This window comes from Armigeres subalbatus, chromosome 2 (genome assembly GCF_024139115.2).
Source record: "Armigeres subalbatus isolate Guangzhou_Male chromosome 2, GZ_Asu_2, whole genome shotgun sequence".
In the NCBI taxonomy this organism is placed as follows: domain Eukaryota; kingdom Metazoa; phylum Arthropoda; class Insecta; order Diptera; family Culicidae; genus Armigeres; species Armigeres subalbatus.
In genome coordinates this window covers 225,763,714-225,788,158 of record NC_085140.1, presented here as the reverse complement: position 1 = coordinate 225,788,158, position 24,445 = coordinate 225,763,714, and the positions used below count along the sequence as shown (strand labels likewise).

Genomic DNA, 24,445 nt, shown 5'->3' with positions numbered 1-24,445 from the left:
ATTCTAAACCGTCAGCTGAAAAAAAAAATGTCGAAGTAACGTGTTGGAACTGCAAGCAGGCAGGTCATCTCTGGCGAGATTGTGAGAAACGGAAGAGAATCTTCTGTCACATCTGTGGAATGATGGACACGACCGCGCTCAAGTGTCCAAATCAACACAACCTTCGTTCGGAAGACGAAGACCAAAAAAACGAATAGTTGAGGACGATTCCGGGAATCGTTGTCCTCCTTTTCGTGATTTGCGGATTCCCAACAATGATTTTTCATATTTTCGCCGAGTTTTTCAGATAAATACCTCCGTGTCGCGATGTCCACATTTAAAAGTTCGAATTTTGTCTGAAGAAATTGAGGGACTAGCGGATACAGGAGCCAGTATCTCCATTATAAGTACACTTGACCTGATTGATAAATTGGGCCTTGAAATTCATCCGATTCCGCTCAAAGTAAAGACTGCTGATGGGACAGGTTATCACTGCCAAGGATACGTAAATGTTCCATTTTCCATCGGAAATGTGACCCATGTTCTTCCAACTGTAGTAGTTCCTGAGATCACGAAAAAGCTAATATTAGGAATGGACTTTCTTAACAAGTTTGGCTTTCGTTTGACGACTTCAGAAAACCCCATTGGATCAGCCAGGCCTTCCGAAACAACAACGATGGAACTTAACAATCTAGATTTATGTTTTGTGGAAGAATATTTTGGAGAAAATGTGGAACGAATTTGTTTCCAACTACAACCGTGTGAAATAGAAGAGCAACCCAAGATCGAAATTGATGAAAGTTTGGAAATGCCAACGGTGGAGATACCTGAATCACACCTTCGAATTCCGGAAGATCTTCAAACAGAACACAACCTGAACGATCTAGAACGGCGACAACTGTTTGAAGCAGTGCAACAGCTTCCTGCGACTAAACAAGGCCAACTAGGACGAACCACTTTGATGAAACACAAAATCGAACTTGTGCCCGGAGCTAAGCCACGAAAATTTCCCTCGTATCGTTGGTCTCCGTCGGTTGAATGTGTGATCGATGCTGAAGTAGAGCGAATGAAGAAGTTGGGCGTCATTGAAGAATGTCCTCACGCGATAGACTTTCTAAACCCCTTATTACCGGTGAAGAAAGCCAATGGTAAATGGCGGATTTGCCTTGATTCGAGAAGGATGAACCAATTTACGAAAAGAGATGAGTTCCCTTTTCCGAATATGATGGCAATACTACAGAGGATTCCAAAATCTAAGTATTTTACGGTAATCGATCTCAGTGAGTCCTATTATCAAGTGGCTTTAGATAATTCTTCCAAAAACATGACTGCGTTTCGAACCACGAAAAACCTTTATCGGTTTACTGTAATGCCTTTTGGTTTGTCAAATGCCCCGGCAACAATGGCTCGCCTTATGAGTAGAGTATTAGGCCACGATCTGGAGCCGAGGGTTTACGTATATTTGGATGACATAATCATCGTGTCCAATAGTTTGGAGGAGCATATTGAGCTAATAACAGAGGTAGCTCGGAGACTTCGTAATGCGGGTCTCACAATAAATTTACAAAAAAGTAAATTTTGTCAGACGAAGATCCGTTATTTGGGATACGTACTCTCAGAGGACGGTTTGTCCATGGATGTCAGCAAGGTTCAACCCGTTCTGGAGTATCCCGTACCGAAGACGATCAAGGACATTAGAAGACTTCTAGGATTGGCTGGGTTTTATCAAAAATTCATACCCAATTATTCGGAAGTTACCAGTCCCATCTCCGATTTACTTAAAAAGAATCGCAAACATTTTACTTGGACAGAAGCAGCCGATGCAGCATTAATAAAACTTAAAACATTGCTTGTAACAGCCCCGGTGCTTTCAAACCCTGATTTCACGAAACCCTTCCGATAGTTCTGACCTCGCAATTGGAGCCGTTTTGACGCAAAACAACGATGGTGAGAGGCGACCGATTGCGTACTTCTCAAAGAAGCTCTCCAGCACTCAGCGCCGCTATAGCGCCACTGAAAGAGAGTGTCTTGCTGTTCTCTTGAGCATTGAGAACTTTAAGCATTTCGTGGAAGGATCGCAGTTTGTCGTACAAACTGACGCAATGAGTCTTACGTTCCTACGCAATATGTCAATCGAAAGTAAATCGCCCCGAATTGCTCGTTGGGCATTAAAACTATCAAAATACGATCTTCTACTGCAGTATCGCAAAGGGAGCGAAAATATTCCAGCAGATGCCCTGTCGAGAGCGGTGAACTCCGTAGAAGTTACCCTCATGGACCCTTATATAACGCAGCTCAAACAGATGATTGAGAAATTCCCAGAACAATACCGGGATTTTACCATACACGATGGAAAAGTATATAAGTTTATTACAAATGCATCCATCGTGGAAGATAGCACCTTCCGTTGGAAATATGTAGTCCCTTTGGCGGAAAGGCAAGACGTAATGAGGACAATCCACCAGGAAGCGCACCTTGGATTGGTTAAAACATTGGCTAAAATTCGTGAGCGATTCTATTGGCCACGAATGGCAGCGGACATCAAAAGGTTTTGTGAACGATGCGAAGTTTGTCGTGAATCTAAAGTTCCAAATCTCAACGTAACACCTCCGTGCGGAAAACCGAAACTATGCACGCGCCCCTGGGAGCTGATTTCACTAGATTTTCTGGGTCCATATCCGCGCAGCAGAAAAGGGAATGTTTGGATTTTGGTCGTTAGCGACTTCTTCTCCAAATTCGTGTTGGTGCAATGTATGCGAACAGCAACTGCGCAACCCGTATGTGCTTTCGTCGAAAACCTGGTGTTCAACTTGTTCGGTACACCCAGCGTGTGTATTACTGATAATGCACAGGTCTTCAAAGGCGAAATGTTCACTAAGCTGCTACAAAAGTATTCGGTTACTCACTGGAATCTCTCTGTGTATCATCCCGTACCGAATCCGACAGAGCGCGTCAATCGGGTTATTGTTACTGCGATTCGATGTTCGCTTAACCGTAAAAAGGACCACCGGGACTGGGATGAGTCTGTCCACCAGATCGCGAAAGCAATTCGCACAAACGTACACGACAGTACGGGGTACACACCGTACTTCGTCAACTTTGGCCGTAATATGGTGAGCACCGGCGATGAATATGATCTTTTGCAGCGAATCCAGGACAAAAGAAGCAGCGAAGACCTAAAACGAGAAACAAATAACTTGTTCAACATCGTCCGCGAAAACCTTCTCAATGCATACAAAAGATATAGTAGTTCGTATAACTTGCGAGCTAACACCAAACATCACTTTGCGGTGGGAGACACTGTGTATAAAAAGGAAATGCACCTGTCCAATAAACAGAAAAACTTTGTTGGCAAATTTGGAAACAAATTTAGCAAAGTTCGAGTACGAGAAGTGCTCGGCACTAACACTTATGTAGTAGAGGATCTCAATGGGAAAAGGATACCAGGCAGTTATCATGGATCCTTCTTAAAACGCGCCTAAACCACACCAGCTATGACGGTGCATCCGCCGATGCACATAAACAAGCCAACAATAACAAAATACTCGAAGAGGTGTCTGGCAGAATCCAACGTCGAGATGTCACATAGTGTTTCCTCCGTTGTTGATGATAGTTTATAAAATTAGCATTGTTTAATTAGTCAGTTTTGTTAAAATATTATCGTAGATTGGTTGAATGGGGGATCGTTGCATAGTCCTTTTCACACACCACCGCCGAACGTTAACACTTTGATCCCATAGTAAACATACCTTTCGCAGTCGATAATCCACTCCACTAGTTCCTTAAATGTCGAGGCGCTTGAAATGGGACGCGCAGTAAACTTTTCACCATAATTTCTCTTAATAAGCCATAGTTTTCTTTAATATTCTTGCGCCACATTTTAGTTTTCACTTTCACTTTCGTTTTACAATAGCCCGGTTATCATTGCAGTAGTTTGACAGTTTCATTTGACAGATCCGTTTGACAGCAGTAGTATCAAGCAACTCCCAGCATAGCAATACATTCCATTAAACCCAAAGTAAACAATATGTTGTGGCAACAATAATATTTAATTCACAGTGAATGCTCAGATAAGAGTTTTAGATTGTTTTGATTAGAGGCTCAGATATTTCTGGGGTTTATTAAGATTGTATTTGAATTGTTTTGGTTCTCAGACATTTCTGAGGTGAAATTAGAATTCATTGGAAATAGTACTTTTCTCAGACGTTTCTGAGGTAAATTGTATCGATTCGAAGAATTTGTAAATCTGCTCAGACATTTCTGAGGTCAATTGAAGTAAGAAAGTTAATGTAAGAAATTCAAGTAGAAAAAAAAAATGCCACAGCACAATGAAAAATAGTTCTCATTCAATAGTATAGTCTGCAAACCAGATACTTCGTTCAATCAATCATGTGTAAGTCTGTAATAATAAATTAGATGTCGGATTTAGGAATAAATTGAAGAATAAAAATTTCAAAATTTCATTTCATAATTTTTATTTTGTTAGGATGGGCGAGAATGTAAGAACATTGTGAACCCAACTTAAAGCGTTTGTCGTTTAATTTATGTTTCGCGTATTTTGCTGTCTGATTTCGTGCTGTGTATTGCTCAATGTAAGTTTCCATTTATCCTGACGTGACGATGCAGTCAGTGGATTTGAAAGTCTAGCAAAGACAGTAACCTATATTAGCCACCTATGTGTCAAGAACTGAAGTAGCACAGAAGGATTAGAAATTTGAATTTATTGCGTCGTTCATGATCTAATGCGTCGTTGTAAAACAGCCAGATTTGATTGTAATTTACAACAATAGTTCGTATTACGTCGTAAATTAAACTCTCTGTAACCGACCAATAAGAGGGAAACACGTAGCCACGACTAGGCTGAAGCCAATCTAACTCGCGTCGGTTTCCTCATTATAGTGGAGTGCTTACTAGAGTTCAGTTGAAAACTTACCGTCTTTTTTAAAAAGTGAATTTGAACGACGCCATACTAAACTCGGAGTAAGTTCGCGTCCGATTAAGTTTATTTTCCTAAATATTAGTTCTAATACTTACTTTTGTATTTAGTTTATATATTTATCGAGTGTGATTCAGTTTAAGACTGAAATTGTTGCGAACCTAGTTAATATTTTCGACTTTGAATTCAGGTGAGCCTAGTTAATTAACTATAATATTTTCGAGCAAATAATAAAGTCAGCCACGTTGAGCAGGACAAAAGCCCGTTCTCGTGGGCGGTTTGTGCGGAGTTGGTGCACTGTTCGAAGCACGTGGTACCAAACGTCGTGACCGTTGGGTCCGACATCTATAAGACGTCGAGTGAACCGTCGTTGGAAAGCCACGTCTGCGACGCCGTCGACGCGTTGGTTTCACCGAAAGCTCAGTGGGCGTCGTTTCGTCGATAAGATACACGGATACACCCGTCCCAGAGCCGCATCGAACCACAACGTAACTTGCACGTGGTAGGCGTTACGACTCGCAAGTAAATAAGCCGCGTGGCGTTTGCCGAGCAATATTAACGGCAATCACTCCACTGTGCTAGGGGATATTTGTACCCCGAAACTCAACGCCAGCGCGCGAGTCAACTGGGTGGTATGAAAGCTTTTCCTTGGTATCGACAACGGCGACGCAAAGCAAGGTGAGTTGCGTCCAGCCTACTTTCGCTTGTGGCATCCACGAAAGCTCGAATTCGACTGCAGATTGCATCCGACGTGGGAACGCCGGCATTGAGAAGAAGCTAAGGTCAGATCTGTCCATCTTGAAGCTCGAATTTCAGTTACCTACAAACGAAACAGAAATTATTAGCAGTTTTGCATTTTGAACGTGACGTCACACACGGTTAGGGAATTAGGCTTTCCTTAATTTAAAAATTTCAATAAACTTTTCGCATCGAATTGAGGACCATTCGATAAAATAATCTTGTTTTAGGATACGCGACCGCGTATTGGTTATTTTGAATAAAATTACTCCTAGTTTAGAACCACACACTTCACTTTTCTTTCGTCACGTCATTTTGAAAAGATTTTAGGTTGGCTAAGGTTTATTAAAGGCTAAGTATTCCCCTGCCTGATTGATTATCGAGGGTTTTGTAAATATAATCTTAAATTTAGTTCGTAGATAATGTCGGTAAGGTTGAGTCTGGTTGGTTTTTGATGACTTTGTTTGGTGTGTTGAAGTGCAACTTCGGTTCTTGCGTGACTTTGACCTGCCCTGAGTCGGCAGTCTCATCCGGGTAAATTTAAGCAGAGCTAACGGTCCTTCTTATTGAAGGTGGCGCTTAAGCCGTCAGCTTAAGAAAGCCGGACAGAACGTTACAAGGACACGCAGCTAACCTCGAGGGTGCGTTGTGCACTGGCCCCCCTTTGAAGCATTACTTTCTGGTTGTACCGAAGGGACTATGGGCTTGGCGGCAATGGAAACGGTTTAGCGGGTCGGGGATGTAGTCCTGCCTCTCTCGGTGATCCCTAACCCCGCACTTCCTGTTCAACCCAGGATGTCTGTTGAGCAGATTCCTCCTCCATTGTTTAGGAAGAGAAAAAAAAAGTATGACTTACTATGGTTTATTTTGAATGAGCGCGAGTGGTGCTCGCATAAAAAAGCTCAGTACGACTTAGTGTGGTTTATTTTGAATGAGCGCGAGTGGTGCTCGCATAAAGTGCTCAGTGCGACTTATTGTTGCTGATGTTCGTAAAAAGCGCGAGTGGTGCTCGCATAAAAAAGCTCAGTACGACTTACTATGGTTTATTTTTTGAATGAGCGCGAGTGGTGCTCGCATAAAGTGCTCAGTGCGACTTATTGTTGCTGATGTTCGTAAAGAGCGCGACTGGTGCTCGCATAAAAGAGCTCAGTACGACTTACAATGGTTTATTTTGAATGAGCGCGAGTGGTGCTCGCATAAAGTGCTCAGTGCGACTAATTGTTGCTGATGTTCGTAAAGACCCGGATAAAAAATACAATAGAGTTGCAATAAAATATCATAAAATCACAATAAGTTTTATTTATGAACATTAAATTCTATTGTTTTTATATCATACCAATTAAAGTGCCATATTGTTGTTCCAATAGATGTACAATAGACTCAATTGCCAGTTAAAAGTTGGCAATAGAATCACAATAAATTCAATTGTAATGGCAAAAATTCGTCGGAGAAATTTTTTTTTTTTTATTGTAAAGATACATAACAACCCCTTATTTTCTATTGTTAAACTGCCATTTACAATAGCCGTTATGGTGGAAAACAATATTCTTCTATGTTATTCTATTGTGTGCCACAATAGAGTTTACCGTAATTACTATTAGTTTCAGCGTAATGTTACAATAATTTCTATTGTAATTTTTTTGGATTTTTTTATTAGGGGAGCGCGAGTGGTGCTCGCATAAAAAAAAGCTCAGTATGACTTACTATGGTTTATTTTTCGAGTGAGCGCGAGTGGTGCTCGCATAAAGTGCTCAGTGCGACTTAGTGTTGCTGATGTTCGCGATGATGAAGCGCAAGTGGTGATCGCATTAAAAAAGCTCAGTACGACTTAGTATGGTTTATTTTTTTAATGAGCGCAAGTGGTGCTCGCAAAAAGAGATCAGTGCGACTTAGTATTGTTAATAATTATTGTATGAGCGCAAGTGGTGCTCGCATAAAGTGCTTAGTGTGAGTGAATGCTGTGTATATTTATTTAAGGGCGAGTGATGTTCGCATAAAGTGTTGCAGTTATGAAGTAAGTATAGAATTACATTTTGTGCGTAAGACACGGTCAGTTGTATTGTAACAAAAATGGCGCTTGAAATACTTACAACACAGTATTTATATACTTTAATTCAAAACTAACTTTCATCGATCATTATAACTTAATTGTTAGCAAATCCAACAACATGTTAGGTTTTATAAAACGATTCTGTTACAATTTCCAGGACCCATACACAATAAAAACACTATATACAGCTTATGTAAGGCCAATCTTAGAATATTGCAGCATAGTTTGGTCCCCATTTTCAGTTATTCATGCCAACAGAATTGAGTCAGTTCAAAAACAATTTTTATTATATGCACTACGAAAGTTAGGGTGGACCGAATTTCCATTGCCACCATATGTAGCCCGTTGTAAGCTCATCAATATTCATTCACTGAAAGTGCGTCGAGATTTAGCAATGGTAACTTTTATAAACAATATTGTTTCAAACAGAATTGACTCAATACGATCTTTACGACATCGTCAAATATTCTCCGTAAATTATCATCGAACAAACTATGCAAAAAATGGCCCAATGAATCAAATGATGATCACTTATAATAAACATTGTGACACTATTGACTTATCGATGTCCAAAACACAGCTGAAACAGATCTTCTCTCGTATTATAAGCTAATGACACTTTACAATAAGTTTAAACAGTATCAACATTATTTAATGTTATTTAGAATAATTAAGAATACAAATGTAAATAGGTCTACAATTATGATTGACGACAATAAATAAATAAATAATTTCATTATGCACAGTAGCAGATTACTGCTGATGTAGCTAATCAACATAATTTTGCATATATAATGGTGTGTTTGAACAACTAATCCATATACCTATTGCAAACTTTAGGAAGAGAACAGTCTTAAAGAAAATTGAAATAAACAGGTCAAGTTGAGAATGGAGATTTGCTGTTTGGCCTATATTTCCCATATTTGCGGTATCTAGTTAGTTGAAGCATCGTACTTGGATATCTCAGAATTCAGATTAGGAAACTAACATAAACTAACGGAAACTAACAGATAAGAAATTAGAATACAATAATTAAAAAAAATACAGTCGAAAAGTCACCGGATTCCCAAGTCACATTTCTCATCGGATTCCCAAGTCACATTTGGATTGATATGTGCGTATCATTTTGACAAGTTTAATTCTAGTGAACAATTAGGATGATTGATCGAAAAATTTAATAATGCACCTAAATGTTCTAAATACACTAAATTCTAGTAGTGCGTATGAAAAAGGTTATGACATAGATAAACTTGCATTTAAAAAAATCAACATGAAATTCTAAATAGAATGCTTTTTAAGTTCATAAAAGGGTCTTAGAACTAAGAAGATTCCTGCGATATGAAAAAAAGTGGCAGTGTTCCAGAAAAAAACACTCCAATTCCTAAAACAATCTAGGTTAAAAACTAGTGTTATAATAACGATTGAAATTGAATTCCAAAACAAATCTCAACCCTTTCAGGACGGATGGGTCATATATGCCCAGCGTTTTAGATTGTCTATAAAATCACAAAAGAGAGCTAGGCCATCACTTTCTGAAGTAAAATTGTTCATCTAGATATTGGCTTTACAGAAAAAATATGGGAGCTCAAATTTGACTGACCCTGAAAACTCAGATATCCGAAACCTTGGGAAGATTTCAATTCTAAGAGCATGCAAATGAAGTTGAAATGTTTGAATCATTCTGTATACTCAGATAAGATGGATCATCCTGAACGTTAAGCCAGTGATTAATATTCAGGAAAACGAGATGCTCAAGGTACTCCAAAATGCTCTCAAGTTCAGCCCACGATATCTACCAGATCAATCAAGACATTTGCAATGTCGTCATCATCGGTATATACCCAATCCGATGCAATTTGATTTGATCCTAATTTCCCGGAATCCCGGAATGTGGCCAGATGGACCAAATACCCTCAGAACACATTTCTATGAACTTGTTTTGCAAAATCATGAAGTTTGACACGTCTAAAGACGTGTTTCCGGCTTGATCAGGCTGTGGCCATTTTTCTGGATCGGGAGGTTACCCCAGTACTCCCATCAATATCTCCGGAACCATGTCCATTTTCAAAACGATGACCAATGTCCCTGAAACTATAGGATTTTTGTGATCGATTGCAGAAAACAGAACCAAATTCCGAATCAAGACTGCTGAGAACCATCATTTTGAAAATTTAGTTTTACGTGAAATTGGGGGTCAGGTATGTAAGTGTTAACCATATGTTTTAGTTACATAAGGTTTTTTTAAATTTTTGTACTTGAAAAAAAACCACGTGGTCATAGGGGGGTCTGCCAAATGACCACGAAAAACCACATGGGGGGAAGGGGGGTTGGAAATCTTCAAAAATATGACCACGTGGTTTCTGGATGGCCCCTAAGCAAATAACCGAAAAAAAAAACTTTTGAGTAGGTTTTCACTTGATTAAAAAAAATGTTTTCTTTGTTAAACTAAACATAGGCATCAGTTTGGTTCGGTAGTCGGCACAAAAAGATTGTGCTTATATAGGGCCGCATGCATAACATATGCCAAAATGTCCATATCTAATATCTCCAAAAGTTACGTCGGGGTGCTGACACCCGACCAGTGCCGACAATTGACCACCTTCCCCTACGACAAAACAAATAATAAATTTATTCAACAGTCGACGAACGCCCTTCGCGTATTAGGCTGAAAAAACATAGCGTCGTGTCACCCATCTGGTATATACACATTGCATTTTTTCCCATTTTGTAATATTGTAATATGTCTCATCACATCTGTGGTTTCTGCCAAAACTAAAAAATGATTCTGTGATATTTTCGGTGTTGGTCAACTTGGTACATTATTAAAATAGTATTTCGTGTATAGTAGAAAACTAGTTTTGCTTTCACACCAAAATTCCATCTCCCGTTCCAACAAAACGGTTTGCTGGTTGTTAACCAGTAATAAATCTGTTTGCTGCAATCCAGCAATCGTTAAAATGATTTACTGAAAACCAGCAAAGTAATGGTTTTGCTGGAAATCCGGCAATTTTGATTATCTGTCAAATTGATGTCTAATCCGAGAGCTATTACGAGGGCTATTACTAATCCGTCCCCTGTCGTGAGCGATAGTTTTATCATGTTTTATTGCAGTTTCTTAGCGCTTTTATTCGTATTCACATAAAAGGATAACAAATAAAAATGTGTACATACGGAAGAAAATTATTCATATGAGAAAAGCTCGTATGACGTGTATCAAGAGTCGATTAAGCAAAAATCTTTTAAAATTTTTATTTCTTGATAGCATCATCAGCCAAAAGTCAAACAAAGTTATCCGATCTTCAAATTATTATTATTATCTTTATTAAAGAGGTTTTCGGCCCTGGGCCGGTTCACTTCATATCTTCAATTTTTTTTCTAATATAATGTGCTGAAAAATCAGCGAAATAATTTTGACTTTTGTTTTGCTGACCGTCCAGCAAACCATAATCGACGTTGCTGAAAATACAGTTAAGAAACTGTCATTTTTATGATTTTCATTTTTGCTGGAAGAACAGCAATCAAAATGTAACGAGCAGAGCAGTAACGACAAAATCCAGCAAAATTTTGCTGGTTTCCAGTGATAAAAATTGGGTGTGTTTGGTGAAAGCATGGACCCAAACTAATTTCGCATATCTAGATATAAAATTGAAATTCGAAATCAAAAAGAATATTGATGCATTTCAATGAAAGGCTCAGCAACACTACTAAAAATCCACACATATTTATTAGGCTTTCAGCGATCGTGTACGTACACGCACGTTTCACTCACACTTTTACTCTGTTTGTTTGCAACCACGAGCAGCTGTCACGGCAAAATCAAATGGGATTGTTTGCATCCACGAACCTGCGTTCGTGTTGGTGAGAAATGTCGGAGACCCTAATTGGCAAAAATCCATAGATTTAACTCATGATGTATATCAGCGCACACATAACCTATCGCCACGCGAACTACTAATAAACTAAAATTATTTAAAATATTTAATATCCGAATAAGCTTTATGTGTGGTCCCGAATTAGCAAATATTTAATTTATGTATGGTTCTGTATCGATTATATTAGGGTGGAGCTATTGCAAAAATATAAAACGGCGACACATATATCTTATATAGATATTTTTGGCAGTGAACACACTCGGAATATTTGTTTTGGCATCAATATTACGAATAACTTATATACATATTACGGATGCTGGAAACTGTTGATAAAAAACCTCGTAGAATACTAACTCAAGACAAAATTTTCAAAACGACTTATCTGCTTTTGTAAACAAAGATTGAAACGACGATTTGACGAATCTGATAGCACTCTCACGCAAACCAACACCACCAATAGGTAGGTGAAGGTGTCCGCTATCTGTTGATGGCGTTGATTTGCGTGGAGTGCGATCAGATTCGTCAAATCGTCGTTTGAATAATTGTTTACAAAAGCAGATAAGTCGTTTTGAAAATTTTGTCTTGAACTGATGCCTACAATTAATTTTTGAGCCAAATGAAATTGAATTAACATTTTCTAATGCGCAGCAAGCATTTCCTCATATGCGGAACCGCTTCTACTGTTGGAGCAGTCGGAGCACAATTTATTTTTCTCTATATTTACAACATGAATGAAAAAAATCGATCATTTGATGATCGATTTATTCACAAAAATATGGACATCTTTTCAACTGCATGACTGTCACTGTAAGATGGCAGGAAGATTTGCTAGAATAAACAAGAAGAAAACATGTTTAGATTCCTCTTTGCTCGCTAGATGATGTTGTTATCACCGGCAAATGGTTCCCCATTTCGTTGTATGGAAAAGCACAGAGAACAGACGTTGAAGCTCCACTCGCAATGTTGTGATAACTTTTTACTGTTCATTTTGAAATTACTTTGGAATGTCGCCGTTATCCCGTACATAATCAGCGCTAGCGTCATCAAAAAATGCCACTGTGCGCTAGTGTCGTTATGCATGCAAGGGCATACCAGCGCCATCGTGTTGTCAAAATGAGATTGGGAGTTGCAATGTCGACGTCGATGGCGTTGAGGTTCGGTGTGTTTGTTCACACATGTTTTACAAGAAATTTTGTTCGAGCCTCCATGTCTGTTCTCTGTGGGAAAAGCTCGAAGTGAACATATTGTTAGGGTCTGTCTCATTTGGAGAATTAAACTGTAATTAAACTTAAAAGTAACATTTCAATATTAACAAATAACCCTGCTTGCAGAGCAAGATTACTTTTGACAGATATCGAATCATTTACCATCGATGTCTTATTGGAATTGCTGGATAGCACCAACCATTCTTATGACTGTGTGATTTTCTAATTTTCGGACTGTCATTTTTAAGTTTAATTCTCCAAATGAGACAGATCTTAATATCGGGACCAATTTGCGATTTGGGCGGCACTTATTTTGTAAACAAACATTGTTTTGTGGATTCCGTAGAATGGAAGCGTTTTTCTCCAAAACTAATTCCCTTGCCTGCTAGAGGAAAGCCTATTCTATCGGATACATAGCACGATTTTCTCGGAAAATGCTTGCTGTAGCTGGAATTCGCCTTCCAATGTTTGTTTACAAAATAAGTTACGCCCAAATCGCAAATTAGTCCCGATATAATATATTTGGGTTTATGGTCAGATTGAACCTCAAAGTCCCGTCCGTAGAGAAAATAGTGGAACCGTTCACAAGCAAACACAATCGCCAAAAGCTCCTTCTCTATCTGATCCCACTTCGCTTCACTTTTGGTCAGACAACGAGATGCATATGCTACAAAATGTCCATTTTGCACTAACACACTCCCAATCCCGTCTTTGGAACTGTCTGTTTGTATGACCACTGGTTCCTTAGGATCATAGATAGTCAGTACCGGACTCGTAGAAATCACTTGTAATAAACTATTCAGTTCTTCATCATGAGCGGAAGTCCACTCCCATACTACATCCTTTCTTGAAACCTCTCGCATAAGAGCCGTCTTTTTTGAAAGATTGGGAATGAACCGTGACAAGTATTTGAACAATCCTAAAAGTCTCAGTACCTCAGTTTTATTTATGTAATTGCGTATTATTATTTATGTAATTTTGTAATAATTTATTAATAATATGTAATTGTATTTTTATTTATGTAATTGCGCAAATGTATTTGTCGTCGGGACGAATAGTACCATTTGAAATAACATGCCCCATTAACTTGATCTCTGAGCATCGATATTGAATCTTACTGTCATTGAAACGAATGTTATGCTTCGAAGCTCTTTCCAAAACTATTCGTAAGGTCCTATCATGTTCCTCATTATATCTACCAGCAATGGTAAGATCATCGAAGTAGACTTCAACCCCAGGGATATCTCCAAAGATTTGCACCATTATGGAACGCACTGTTAATACCAAACGGTACCGTGTTCCATTTATACCGGCCAAAGGGGGTCATAAAGGTTGTTAAGTTTGAGCTTTGAGAGTCGAGTTCCATTTGCCAGAATCCATTTCTTAGATCAAGGACAGAGAACACTTTCTTATTAGACAACGTACACATAATGTCCTCGATTTTCGGAATCAAGAAATGTTTGTTATTGTTGGAATATCAGGTAGTGTGCGACGCTTCGCTGTAGATCGAAGATGGATAAGAAGCGGGCGCCGGTTTGTTGTAGTTGCTCTTTGGTATAGATTAAGGACGTTTGTTATGGATTATTGTATATACCTATTGCTGAATAAAGAGAACTGCAGCTGCCGGCAGAAGTATCAGTCAGTAGCCTGCCGTGATGTAGACAGGGAACTCTAGTATTTGTTGTTCTTCGTGAGGGGGTTCCCTTCTTATGCCCAACAGGTTATGGGCCCAGGAACGATTCCCGTTCTCCAACTTAGTGGGATGTTATGTCCGTCGACGTTATCGCAGTGGGATCATGGATCGGCCGCATAAGTCGCGTGGCGCAGTGGGATCATGGATCAGCCACGTGAGTCTTGGGTAACGCCGGACGGAATTCATCAGGAGGTTCGGTAGGATGCTGGCTGGCCAGCCGTAGTCCGATAGGAGTGTCGGAACATTTAGGAGCTGGTCAACAGGTTGCTGTGCAAACGTCGGATAGAGGCCATTTGTACGGGCAACGGATTGGGCCAGGAGGAATTGTTCGGCGAGGAGGAGCTCTGGACTGAAGGCTCAGTGTTAGGAGTAGCCAGGACAGTAGCGACGCGTGCACACTGTTGAGTGTGTGTTGGAGGAGTGTTGGAATATCAGGTAGTGTGCGACGCTTCGCTGTAGATCGAAGATGGATAAGAAGCGGGCGCTGGTTTGTTGTAGTTGCTCTTTGGTATAGATTAAGGAAGTTTGTTATGGATTATTGTATATACCTATTGCTGAATAAAGAGAACTGCAGCTGCCGGCAGAAGTATCAGTCAGTATCTCAAGTATTTGTTGTTCTTCGTGAGGGGGTTCCCTTCTTCTGTTTTGTTATTTGAATGTTAATAAACCAATCAGTAGGATAATCCACCGGCGAAATAATACCTTCAACAACCATCTCATTCAACTGATCTTTGAGCCTATCTTGCAAGCTTAAAAGAATTCTTTTCTTGTAATGCAATGCGGGGGTCGAACCTTCTTTTAAAACAATTGAACAGGTTCCAGGACATTTGCCAAGATCATCGAAAAGATTTATAAAAATAGAGAGAAATGTATTTACGTCAGGCGGCAAATTACCCTCCACGCATACGGAGTAAGTACGTTTAAGAAGACCATGAAGAGTGACCAAGTGACCGTGAACTGTTTTCGTTAGAGCTGTAGTCCAATACACGATATTGCTTGAATTTAGAAATTCCAATTCCAATTCCAACGGCATACAGTTTATATCAGATCCAATATCAAGTTTAAAGGAAACAGGATAATCCTGAATGAGGAACGTTTTCATCCATCTCACACGCGCTACAACTCGGTCATTCAGACTTCTGTAATGATAAATGTGCGATAACCCTGTCAATTCAGCACTGTCATCCTGTTCTACATTCAACAATTTACCTGAGTCACGCCAGTCAATTGATCGAATATTTTCAACTATCGTCTTTTTCTTGTCATCCTTCTGCTTCGGCCTCCCTTTCGTAACATCGCATCCTCCAGCTTTGCAACATTTTTGAAAATGTCCTATCCTGCCGCACTTATTGCACCTGATGTTTATCGCCGGGCAATGACGAACATGTTGACCGTTGAATGCTTGACCACAGTTGTAACAACTTCGTTTGACTACAGCTACTTCTGGAGTTTCTGACAAGATTCCGGCTTCCCGAGATTCTTCGACCAATGATTTGATTTCTGCATTCTTCCGGTCCAGCAGTTGTTTATTAGCAGCAGCAGCTTCGAACACCTTGCAACTTTCGATCACCTTGGCCAAGGGATCATCCTTTCCATGCAGCAATTTTAATTGAAGTTTTTTACCTTGGATTCCAACTATAATCCGGTCGCGCAGCAAACGATCCGCATATGATGTTTGACAATTAGTGCATTCGAATTCGCAATACTGCAACTGGGTACGCAGCTCAGTTTCAAAACTCCCAAATGATTGTTTCTCCTTTTGGATAATCATATTGAATTTAAAGGCTTCCATAGCTACATTTTTCCTAGGCAAACAATAATCATCAAAAGCGTCGATAACGTCATTCAATGTTCGCCTACCACCTGCAGGTATTCCTCCACCTACGCCACCACCAGCTCCACCAACAGCAGCACCAGCCACAGCTCCACCAACAGCAGCGTCAGCCACAGCTCCAGCAGCAACTTGTCCTCCAGCAGCACCAGCTACAGCAGCTTGTCCTCCACCAGCACCGAACATTCACCGTTTCCCAATAAACATCGTTTGTTGACGTTTTTCTTTTCTTCCGCCGTAGCGCAAGTCCCTGTTTTGTATTCTCCGGTCTGTGTGGACATTCCACTGTGCCTGTTCCGCCGCGATTTCAACACTATAGTCATCTACTAGGTTACATACATACATAACATACCTGTATCCGCTTGGTGTAACATTCGACATCGGTCCACAAAGGTCCGTGTGGACGATATCAAGCACCTGAGTTGCCTTCCGCTCAACAATTTCGGGGAAAGGGAATCGGGATGATTTTCCCTCCAAGCAACACTCGCACACAATTCTCAAGCCACAATCACTCATTCTCATACCTGTAGCAAGATGTTCCTTGTTTATCCGTTCAATGGCAGACCAATCACGGTGCCCGAGCCGCCGGTGCCATTGATGTTGACAGTCTTTCCGGCGGCATCCTGCAGATGCAACCAACGAACGCTCCGTCAGCCGCAGATTGTACAATCCGCCACTATGACTTCCTGTTGCTGGTCGCTAGTCCAGGCACAAACTTGACGCAGCTGAATTCAATCGTCTTCACTTTGTCATCACCATCAATCGCGAACAGCACACCAGGACCTCGCCGCGAATGGCTATCCTTCTTCCCACCAGCCAACGTTATCATACCGCCATCAAACTCGCGCAACGATTCGAAGAAAGATCTATTGTTTGTCATGTGGGCACTCGCCCCACTGTCAATCCTCCACGAACGTGACGCGGCACTCTCGGTTTCATTACCGGCACCGAACGCGACATGCCTTCGCCATGCACTGCTTTTGCTTTCGCACTGTCACTTTTCCCGGCTCTCAGCGGAACGTTTTCGTTTTCTTTGCGCTACGACAAGAATTTACGGCAATTACGTTTAATATGCCCCGATTTGTTGCAAGAATGGCATACGCGCGGATCACTTCTCTGGCTATTCGTTGCCGATTTCATTGCTCTTTCCACCTTCACCGTGGAAGCATCACGTTCCAAACGTCGGTGATATTCATCCGCTAGTTTTGATTTCATCATGTCAAGCTATATGTCGTCATCAGACCGACTGTCTAGCGCCGTCACTAAACCATCAAAAGATGGAGGCAAACTACGAAGGAGCGTACAAACTTTATTTATTTATTTGTCCACCGTCACCAACATATAATGGTTGCACAGAGTGTAACTTAAAGTAGTAACTTTAACCTATTTTTAAACGTAGTATTACTAATATTAAAATCGAAACAGTCGCTCACGTCATTAAAATGTCTGCAGCAATTAAGCAGTGGATTATGATGGCCATATAAGGTACGACGTGAGGGGACATAGAGCAGTGCGCGGCGTCATATAGACGATATAATGCGTAGCGTCTATAGACGACCGCTACGTGGTCATCAGCCCTAAATTGGAACAGCAGGACAATGATTTTGGAATTCTTTATAAATAACGTTGAAAGTTTGCGAAAAATGACTTTTTTTATACATAAACATAAAGTAAAATGGTGTTTGCTACATATCTTACAGAAACCAAATATTAAATATTGATGTCTTAGGCATTTCTCGGGAGTGAATGCAACGATATGTGGAGGAGTATGTATATCCTACAAAAATGAATTGTCAATCAGAGTCGCTGAATGCCTTTTTCCGTCGTTTTCCAGATTTCTGTTTTGACCAATCCTCCTGAAAAGAGAAAAAAAATACTATTAGTGTTACTTTTCCCATGTTACCGATAAGACATCATAATAGAAATCTTATCCAAAACTGACTAGGGTATCCTAAAGGAGGACATGTCCTCCTTTTTCATTAAAAATCAGATGTCCTTTTTTTTGCGCTAAAATCGACACTGTTGTTTCTTAAGGGCCAATGTCGCAAACGTAAACAATGCCTTTTCCTGCAAATTTCTCAACAACTAGGACCGCTCCCAGCTAACAACCACTTGAAACTGGTGTCGCTCCGCGTCTTCTATCGAATGGAAGTGGAAAATAGAGCCAGAAGTCTCTAATCTTCCTGAAATCAGCAAAAGAAGTCAATGTTTACGTTTGCGACTTTCGCCCTTTTGAAACAACTATGTCGAAATATCCTCCTTTTGGATATACAGTAGCAAACAATTTTTTTTCTGGATTTTTTTTTATTTTTATTTTTTTTCGGTTCTCTTTATTAATGAGACTTTCAGCTCTAGGTTGGCTCGTCTTCGTTTTCACACTTAAAAGACTATTTTCTACTCGGTAAAATAAATTGACGAACATAATCGTAAAATCTTATTTTAACTGATATCTCGGTCAATAAATATGACGTTAACATAAGTTACTGAAACTCGGCAGTCAAGTTTGCCATCGTCATCGGTAGTTCGGAATTTGACTGAGTTTTGGCAAACCCATCTGTCAAACAGTTAAGCTCTAGCTTCGCTGTAAAAAAACACGTGAGGAAGCAAGAGCAATGGAAAAATAGAATTTTCATCTTTGCATTTTTTTTTGGTAAGTATTCATTCTGATTTAAACTTCCTGTACGGGCAGGAAACTATAATCTGTTAAAAATTCACACATTTTACGTCGATTTTAACATTGTAAATAATAAAAGTTAAGTCCGTATTAATTTCAGCTGCAGCTGTAATTCAAACAAGATAGATGGACATTGCGAGAAAATTGCTTCCTTCCAAGAAGGAGCCAAAATAAACACGTTGACCATCGTTGGAATAATCAGGAACCTATACTGACTGGTCCTGTCTCGGGTCCTGTTCTGGTTCTCTATGGAATCGTGGAACAATAACAGAAATAGAAATCCTGTTAATTTTGGTAGGCAAGTCAGGTTTCATGCAGCATTTTCATAAAACTATATATACTACAAACACACAAAAATGATCAAAAATAAAATCTATTTTCCTATTGATTAACGCTTTTTTTTTGTTTTGTAATTTGTAAATTTTGACAGCTGGGTGGTGTCGAACATTTTACGACCAATCGGTAATTCAAACTTTCGCTGAGATTTTTACCGAGATATCAGCTGTTGGATTCTCGGCAATTTATTTTACCGGCCTCGGCGAAACAAATTAAGTGTGTGAAGATATTTTAGTTTAATAAACAATACTTCAACAAAGGGTTAGAACAACAATGGCCAACGAAATTCATATTTTTGCATATGTGTACATTCCACCAAACAATGCCCGTAGAGAAATATATGATAAATTTTTCGTTTCTGCTGAACAAATTTTGTCTTGCTTACCACCAGAAGTTAAAGTCCACAAATACGGTGATTTCAATCAACGCAATGTTGATTTCATTCCAGACATGAATAATGATAGTATTTTATTGCCAATTGTAGGTTAAAATGCATTGTTACAGTGTTCATTCGATAAAATTTCTAATTTAGGACTCAATAATGTTAATCATGTAAAAAATCAACGAATCAACCAAATTGTTACCTGGATTTTCTTCTAACAAATACTTTTGAAGACTTCTATGTTAGTGAATCAATAAGCCCTTTATGAAAAAATGAAGCTTTTCACACTGCTAAAGAATATTCACTGTTTATACATAATAAAAAATCACTTTCGAAATTCGAATTTGAGGAATTTTTTGATTATCCTTCAGTAAATTTTGTTAATATCAAATCCAAACTAAACAGTGTTAACTGGCAAACTTTATTTAACCTTCTGTCTGTGCTCAAAAAAACTTACGTTGTCTGTGCTCTGGGGTCAAATTGACCCCAAATTGAAATTGCTATAACTTTTTTAATGCTTGACCAATTTTGGATTTTTGGGGCTGCTTCGAAAGATAATTTAATCATCTTTCATGTCGTTACAAAATATTAACTATTGGTGGGCGGGAACATCGCGGGGAGGGGTTTTAGTGAACAAGGGTATAAAACCAGTGATTTTTCATGATTATTTTACTTATATCCGAAAATCCTACCCATTTTGAACTGCACCTTTTTTAAAAAGGTTATGCAGGAAGGCATGTGCTCTGGCATGAGGCGTTGATAAGTTTAGAACTCGGCCGCCAGGTGGTGGTATATTTGAATTCATTATTTTGGACTACTTAAGATATTCCGATATATAGAATTCTCCTCAGTGTAAATATTCTTATCGCACAAATTCAAAAATTGGAAGACGTACTCATTATATTGAGCACCGCTTTGTAGTTCTAGACATCCTGAACAATGTTGCCGAATACAACTTGAGTGTAGGTATGAGGGATCTCAAGCTAAAGCAATATTTCATATATGCAAGAATATTGCAAGTCAGCTAGCGCCGCCTATTTGTAAATTTCCTAATTATTCATTTCGTCACATGACAGTCCATTCCCACCAGACGAACTTTATTAAAGACGTCATCTTTACAAATTTCAAATTTGTGCGATAAGAATATTTACAATGAGGAAAATTCCATATATCGGAATTACTTGAGTAGTCTAAAGTAATGAATTCAAATATACCGCCACCTAGCGACCAAGCTCTAAACTAATCAATGCCTCATATCAAAGCACACGCCTTCCTGCATAACCTTTTTGAAAAGGTGCAGTTCAAAATGGGTAGGATTCACAGATATAAGTAAAATAAGTATGAGAAATCACTATTTTTGTACCCTTTATAACGAAAACCCCACCCCGCGAGGTACCCGCCCACCTGTAGTCAATCTTTGGTAACGACCTGGGAGATGATTGAATTATCTTTCGAAACAGCCTCAAAAATCCAAAATTGGCCAAGCATTAAAAAGTTATAGCAATTTCAATTTGGGGTCAATGTGACCGCAGAGCACAGACAACGTAAGTTTTTGAAAAAGTACACTGTAGCGCAGATTTTCAAGATTTTTGAAGTGAATTTGCACCTAGGAGACAGATCTCGGCGAGTTTTACCAAACTACCAAAATTAGGAGAATCCGTTGAAAATTAAAAAAATGGCAGCCACTCAAAGTGGCCTGGGGTCATATTGACCCCAGAGCACAGACAAAAGGTTAAGAATGAAACGAACATAGAAAGCGCCACTGAAATTTTCTATGAAATAATTATGAAAACAATAATAGAAGAAGTGCCGGTTAAAAAACGTAGATGCCAATTTGATTTGAAAAATCCGGTTTGGTTTACTTGGGAGATAAAAAAAAAATAAAAACCGAAAACTCAAAGCTCACAAGAAACATAGTAATCAAGAAAATATGGACATATATCTAAGTATTTGCGATCAACTCAATGCAGCAATCAAAATGGCTTTTGATGAATACAACTCTAAAACTGAGAATGAAATAAAATCTAATCCTAGACACTTTTTCAAATATGTAAACTCCAAATTGAAATCTAGCAACTTTCCATCCTGTATGAATTATAATGATAACACAGGCAATGACTCGCAAAGCATATGCAATCTGTTTGCTGATTTTTTTCAAAAAACTTTTACTACATATAATGATACCGATCGAGATTGCAAATATTTTGAAGTTTTTCCTGATTTTCCCAGTGATATAACTGTTCGCCAAATCCATGTAAATGACATTTTTAATTCACTCAAAGGTTTAGATGCGTCCAAGTGCGCTGGTCCTGATGGAATTCCTACATTCTTCCTAAAAACCTTAGCTACTGAGTTCACTGCCCCATTGTTTTGGTTATTTAATTTATACCTTGAAAGCGGAGTCTTTCCTAAGTTATGGAAAAGATCCTATTTGTCACGTATTTTTAAGTCTGGTTTAAAATAGGATGTTTGTAATTATCGTGGTATAGCCTGGTATTCTATTCCAAAATTTTTTGAAGCAATTGTAAATAGAAAAAATCTTTTCTCAAATTAAAAACTGAATCACATCTACTCAACACGTTTTTTTCAAAGGTCGTTCGACTACCACGAATCTTCTTGAATTTGTTCAATACTCGTTGGAAGCAATGGATAAAGGTAATCATGTAGAGGCTCTATACACAGATTTCAGTAAAGCATTCGATCGCGTTGACATACCTTCTGACATTTGCTTCTTTTTTAATAAAAAAGAAAGGAATTTCATCTAGAACTCTGTAAATGGGATGAATCATAATTGACTGATCGCGATTGAGTAGTGAAATTTAATGGAAAAAATCTTTTCCTGTTCGTGCCACCTCTGGAGTTCCACAGGGCTCGCACCTAGGTCCTCTACTATTCATTATATTTATTAACGACTTACCCTACATTAAAAAACCCAACTTAATTCACCGAGTAGTGATACTGCCTTTCTCGCATTTAGCCAAGACACCAACCTTATATGGTGAATATGGTTCGATGTACCATTTTCTTCATAACTTTCAAACGCAACGGTCGATCATTTTAAAATTCAATAGTGATCAACTAGCCTTTGCCCCCTGTCGAATGAAACTTGTTGCGAGGAAATCGGTTAAGGATTACTATATGAAAAGTTGGCTAATGTTTTCTTAGCTTTTGTGCACACACATACACACACACATACACACACACATACACACACACATACACACGGACAGACGGACATTTGTTCAGCTCGTCGAGCTGAGTCGAATGGTATATAACACTATGGGTCTCCGAAGCTTCTATAAAAAGTTCGTTTTTGGAGTGAAATGATAGCCTTTCGGTACAACTTTGTTGTACGAGAAAGGCAAAAAAAAAAAAATTGATGTATGCTGACGATCTTCTTCTTCTTCTTCTTCGTTGGCATTACATCCCCCACTGGGACATTGCCGCCTCGCAGCTTAGTGTTCATTAAGCACTTCCACAGTTATTAACTGCGAGGTTTCTAAGCCAAGTTACCATTTCTGCATTCGTATATCATGAGGCTAACACGATGATACTTATATGCCCAGGGAAGTCGACACAATTTCCAATCCGAAAATTGTCTAGACCGGCACCTGGAATCGAACCCAGCCACCCTCAGCATGGTCAACGAATACTTCGTTCACCTGTCATAAGACGAGTTTAAACAATCCCATTGAATTCCACCACTTAATTTATACCATGCAGTATAAAACAGTGTAAGCTGCGATCATTTTCTTCAAGTCGAGTCAAGTACAAGACACTGAAGACGGCCTTACTGTTGAGGTCGAAATACGTATCTGTCAGGATACAATTAAGTGGTGGAATTCAATGGGATTGTTTAAACTCGTCTTATGACAGGTGAAAACATTCCACTAAAAAGCTCAAAATAATTTTCTTATCGAATACTTCGTTTTTAGCCCGCAGTGAGGTTTAATTTCGGTGCACCAATTGATATGCGCTCGAGGACGTGCTGCAGGCTGCACGAACAAGAGAAGAGGCAAACACAAAGCATTTTTTTTAAACTTATTTTATTTGCTAATTATCTAATACATGCATTCATCTCTTAGACTAGGTGTTCCGTGCTTTCTTAACACTATCATCCTTGTTTGCTATGTTACTTTTTATAGTTATTATTAATACATTTCAATTGCCTCTGGCAGTTAGGATTTTTCCTCTGGTTTAATTGAACCATGTAAGAATTACAATGTTTCTAACTTAAACTAAACCTAACCTAATTTATACTAAGGGTACAAGGAGCTAATCGTTGCAATAGAAGATTGCAACGATTTTTGTCTAAAATTGGAAATTATTTTGTTAGACATTTGATGCAATGTCTCAATATTAGAAATTCTATGAAGTTCATTGGTACTATACCACGGAGGCAACTTCAGAATCATTTTCAAAATTTTATTTTGAATCCTCTGAAGTGCCTTCTTTCTGGTATTGCAGCAACTAGTCCATATTGGCACAGTATACAACATGGCAGGTCTAAAAATTTGTTTGTAAATCAAAAGTTTGTTCTTAAGACAAAGTTTTGATTTTCTGTTTATAAGTGGATATAGACACTTAATATATTTGTTACATTTGGCTTGAAGGCCTCCAATGTAATTTTTTAAAGTTATATTTGGTCCAGCAGGAGTCCTAAATATTTGGCTTCGCTAGACCAATTAATTGGAACCCCATTCATAGTGACAATATGTCTGCTAGAAGGTTTCAAATAAGGAGCTCTCG

General features: G+C 38.9%; 1 protein-coding gene and 2 long non-coding RNA genes across 3 annotated transcripts in view; 2 read left to right on the top strand and 1 right to left on the bottom strand.

The window, feature by feature from the left end:
- The first annotated feature begins 3,161 nt into the window (after nt 1–3,161).
- On the top strand, nt 3,162–8,137 carry LOC134211780 (uncharacterized). Its single transcript, XR_009979096.1, has 3 exons — nt 3,162–4,959; nt 5,026–5,105; nt 5,169–8,137. It is a non-coding gene; the product is annotated as an uncharacterized LOC134211780 (long non-coding RNA).
- Nucleotides 8,138–17,925: 9,788 nt separating this feature from the next.
- The window catches only part of LOC134211772 (integrator complex subunit 3 homolog), a 225,563-nt gene continuing 219,043 nt past the window's right edge, over nt 17,926–24,445 (bottom strand). The window contains exon 12 of the mRNA XM_062688995.1: nt 17,926–18,160. Within this exon, the coding sequence (XP_062544979.1) occupies nt 18,098–18,160 (63 nt within the window). The 3' untranslated portion in view covers nt 17,926–18,097. The remainder of the gene's footprint in view (nt 18,161–24,445) is intronic.
- LOC134211779 (uncharacterized) lies at nt 18,174–19,994 on the top strand. Its single transcript, XR_009979095.1, has 2 exons — nt 18,174–18,954; nt 19,079–19,994. It is a non-coding gene; the product is annotated as an uncharacterized LOC134211779 (long non-coding RNA).